At 44.0% G+C, this 4,575-nt stretch overlaps 1 protein-coding gene across 1 annotated transcript; it reads right to left on the minus strand.

Annotated features, from left to right (window-relative positions):
* Nucleotides 1-2,155: 2,155 nt before the first annotated feature.
* Nucleotides 2,156-3,830, minus strand: LOC119287340 (stearoyl-[acyl-carrier-protein] 9-desaturase 5, chloroplastic-like). Its single transcript, XM_037566876.1, has 3 exons — nt 3,676-3,830; nt 3,092-3,599; nt 2,156-2,883 (listed from the first exon to the last, which is right to left on the minus strand). Exons 1-3 carry the CDS (start codon nt 3,780-3,782, stop codon nt 2,323-2,325), a joined length of 1,176 nt encoding a protein of 391 aa, XP_037422773.1. The 5' UTR covers nt 3,783-3,830; the 3' UTR covers nt 2,156-2,322.
* Nucleotides 3,831-4,575: the final 745 nt, after the last annotated feature.

Genomic DNA, 4,575 nt, shown 5'->3' on the forward strand with positions numbered 1-4,575 from the left:
GGCTCGATCGCCTGGCTTGTGTGTAGTAGTCTTTTTTTAGCATTAGTATAGACATAAGCGCTCATATACACGCACATACACTCACGTAGTCATTGCTATAAAACAGAGCTAGCTAGGTTGGGTCTGAACCCGAGAGGGGGTCGAGAACGGAACGCCTGCACGTCCATCCGGGTCCGGCCCACAAGCAATGGCCAATCGGACTTTGTTTCCCCTTCCACAAGCTACGGCCTACGGTACGATTTTCACTTCAACTGATGAATAAAGTTTGAGGTTGACTTCAATCATCATAGTTTCCCTTCGAATGATACGATGATTCCTCGGAGATGCTCCAGTTGCAGAGCAATGTATAGTCCAACTTTAGTGAAATTGTTTGAAACTTCAACACAAACTCTTGAGGTCATATCATGACATCATGCAAAAATTTCATATTTTTTGGTGTTTATATATATTTTTAGAAATCAAAGCAAATAAATAAATACATGTGAGTGTGTGAATTTTCCAAACTTAATATTTGAATTTTTATTCATTTTGGTGGACAACATCCACAAAAATACTTCCTTCTTTAAAGAAATATAAGATCGTTTTAGTGATCTATAAACGATCATATATTTCTTTACCGAGGGAGTACTTAAGAACCTAAATGCGTTTTTATTCAAAACGTTTGGCATTTGTCTATTATACTTGTAGTTCAAATTTGTAATATGTTGAACAAATAACCCAAAGTTTATTTGATGGCTAAATAATAGAAAATGAAGTCGAAAAAATGCTCAACTTTTACACGAGAACAAGATAATGTACTAGTATGTTACATAAAAAGAAGTTTGAAGCCTTTTTCGATAAGTATTGCCGAAGCCTTTTTGCACATGGTTCCTAAATTTGTATTGCAAAGAAAGTAAATATAAATAGAAACAAGTTCATGTATTTCTAAATATAGACCGATCTTTGTTTTAGATCCAACTCCATTTTTTTGAACACAATACAGACGTAGACGTTCATACACTCATACATACGAGCATACAGTCACCCCTATGAACACACGCACGCACCCTATGACCATCTCTGAGAAACTGAGACAAGACATTGTCTTGAGATTGACGAAGTCGCCTCAGACACCCTCGTAGTTGACGGGAATGTCTCCTCCCAATAAACACACATCGCCAGAAGGTTGTTATAAATCCAGGAAAATGTGAGCACTAGTGTCAAGTTTAGGATTTGAATCTTGTTGGATTGAGATACCACTGTCCTTCTAACCATCTAAACATGTTTTTTTTAGTTGAATGCAACCACATCGCATATAGACCGATATCTATATCCAGTTTTCACATTGAAAAGGATATTCAAGTTTTTGGTCCAATAGAAAAGTAGAAAAAAAAGGATAGCAGAAATAGTAAATGGGCCGGGCTCAAAAGAGCAGCCGCCATAGAACAACGAAACCCAACCCTAGTCTTACTCCTACCCTATAAAACAACGAAACCCAACCCTAATCCACTCAGCCTCCATGCCTCAGCCGCCAGCGTTCTGCCTCCCCTGACTTCACAACACACCCATCTCCTTGATCCCCATCACCGGCCTCCGAGCCCCACCTCCTCTCTCGGGCGTGTCTCGTACCTCTCGCGGTAGCAGGAGGAAGGAGCAACGGCAGAGGGGCGTCGAAACTGGTGCCCATTCTGGGCAGAGGCGACGTACACGTGCGTCATTGTGATAAGGTACGTGGTCGAGAAAACAGGTGGCAAAAAACATTCTTATATTATGGGACGGGGAAAGTAGTATTCTATGCAAGAATTTAAGATTGATTTCTACGACCATATCGCAAAGCATTCTCAAGTTCACCTGCTGTTAATGCATATTGAGAATAGTCTTGCCTTATTTTTTAATAACCACGGTAATTGTCTTGTACATATCTCCCTTTTTACCGCTAAGATTTGTCTATATACAGGATTGCACTCATATTGTTCGAGACGATATCAATCAGAATAACAAGGGAATTTTGACGTTGGGGAAGATGAAGTAGAGCAGGGACCTCACGCTCAAGAAGCGGTGAGGTGCCTGACCTACTTCATCTTCACCAACGAAGAGAACGGCAAATGCAACATTGACGGCTGCTTGCGCAGCAGAAAACTATCAAGGAGCTCAAGGAGACCACAATAAAAAAGAATACATAGAAGGATGTGTTCGTATAATTATGTCATTTTAAGCTTATTTGGCATATGGAGTGTAGATGTGTTTACAACTTTACATTACTCAACAATTATTACAGATTTTGAAGAGAAGTAGAAAGAAAGAGAATGGTATATAATATACACTCGTGTCTTGAAATCTTACTCAAAGCTGCACTTGCCGGCCATAGATCCAGCTGAAAGGAACAACCGGCAACTGCTTCCCGCTCCCCTGAGCTCCCTCCACCAGCTTCCTAAACCTTGGTCCTAGGGAACAGAGGTAATCCTGAGCGCGCCGCCCTTCCCCGGACAACCCAGTGAGGCCGGCGACGTTCCACCTCTGGACCAGGAACTCGAGGATGTCGGCGTAGTCCATGGCGGTGTAGACGCCAAGCCGCTGTGCCACCGCGCTGAAGTGCTCAAACAGGTTGTCCTCCTGCCCATCATACATCAGGTGGGCGGGCATCGTGATCTTCTTCTTCATAATGCTGGCGAAGGCCAGGACCGTGTAGTCGGGATCGACCTCGAAGAGCTTCTCCACTATCTTGGTATAGGCAAGCTCATGGCGCCTTTCGTCGGCCGCGATGGTGCCACATATCTGGGCCAGCTTTTGGTCCCCGTACTTCCTGGCGTGCCTTGCAGTGTTGCCGTGAGATATGAAGGTTGCCCTCTCTTGGAAAGACGTGTAAATGAAAAACTCATAGGGATTGGCCTCGGTTTTTGGATCCTACAACAAGTAAGAACAACACAGGGTAGTTACAACAAACTGGATGCTGCTGAAGGTTGCCAACACATGGGATGAACGAAGTAATATCATTTTGACAATGACAAATTTGTGTTCCCTTCCCTTTATTTAAGTGAGCAATAAAACAATCAATCAAGGAAAATGGAAGCTCTGACAAAGAAGGGTGGCACAATCAGACACAAGTGCTTACCATTCCAGCACCAACCAAATACTGTATGGTCTTCTCCACCTGCCTCATATCAGCTCTCCCAGTGAGATAAATATACTTGTTCATGAGATCGCCGTGTCGGTTCTCCTCGGCCGTCCATGCCCTCGTCCAGACAGCCCAGCTGGTTGGGCTGCTGCCAGTCTCGTCGCGGACACCACCATCAAGGATATTGAGCATTTTCTGATAGGTAGGGAGTGCTTCCTCAGTGACCATGTCTCCAACCAGACATACCAAGTATTCATCGGGGATCTCCTCGGCTCGCTCCCTCAGCTCCTTGACTTCATCATAAAATCTATCCGAGGAAGGGTCTGGCAGGTAGTCCTGTGGCTGCCAGGATCTTTCAACCGGCTTCAAGAGCACCAGAATGTTGTCCTCTGCCCAACTGTTAAGCGATTCAAAAATCTCTCTCTTTTCAGGTGGCAATGAGTGGGCGACTCGGTCTCTGTGAGGCGCCTTGCGAGGACTGAAGGCCTTTCCGGGAACTCCATCCCTTGATATCCAAGACAAAGTAAAGGTCAATGAAAGGAAAAGATAGGCATATGAATCTTCCTTGGTTCAGAACTCACTTGGCCGTGGAAGCCATGGCCATCACCGTGATTTTGCTCCTCGGGCAAGAAGACCACAAAGGTGCTTGGGAGGCGCCGCGGGAAGGCAGGGATGCCATCAGATGCATAGTTGGACGTTTTCGATTACTCGGATGCTTGCACACTGAAATAGTGTGGTTCATGCTTGCAGGGTCCGTGGTTCAGAAGCTACAAATAGCCACCTCAGTACGCAACAACATATCCATGCTTATTGCATGCCTCCTGCTTGCACCTGCATCAAGAATGCATGATCAGAAGGTATTTGATCCAACCGGCTGTATAACTCTTGCTGAGAAAAATATTAGTACTTCTCCTTTTCTGCAAATTTGTTAACAAGCCACTTATCATAGTTTCACGTCAACGCATAATTTGTGTAATTGTGGACCGAATAATTAATTTTTGAAAAAAGGCATTTTTATTAACTCATAATGAAGGGGATAGAAAAGATAATGAGCATATATCCAGTCTCGGCCTGAGCATAGCTAGAATGGACACAACCAACACCAACACACAAAGAATCACGGGGGCAAGTAGGAAAGCCATGAAAGATCAACGCTATGCCTAGGCAGATAAAAACAAAAAAGGAAACAAAAAAACAGCAACATTGATCCTTGTTGAGCAGTTGCAATCACTGAAAATGATGTAAGCACATAAGATCCAGACATAATAACGACGCAAGCTGAAAACCATAGACACACCAAGGAATAGCTAGTCACGGAGCCATTAATCGCAGAGGGAGAGAAGACGCCACCACCTGAATCCCATGCTTCCATCGCGAGTGTCTGTTAGTGGCAAGTTTAGGCACCCAATATACTACACTGCGAGCTATCAGTGCCCCGCTAAGGCCATGATTATCATCGGAAAATTACCACGCATTATCTT

The sequence above is a fragment of the Triticum dicoccoides genome, chromosome 4A (genome assembly GCF_002162155.2).
Source record: "Triticum dicoccoides isolate Atlit2015 ecotype Zavitan chromosome 4A, WEW_v2.0, whole genome shotgun sequence".
NCBI classification, from domain to species: domain Eukaryota; kingdom Viridiplantae; phylum Streptophyta; class Magnoliopsida; order Poales; family Poaceae; genus Triticum; species Triticum dicoccoides.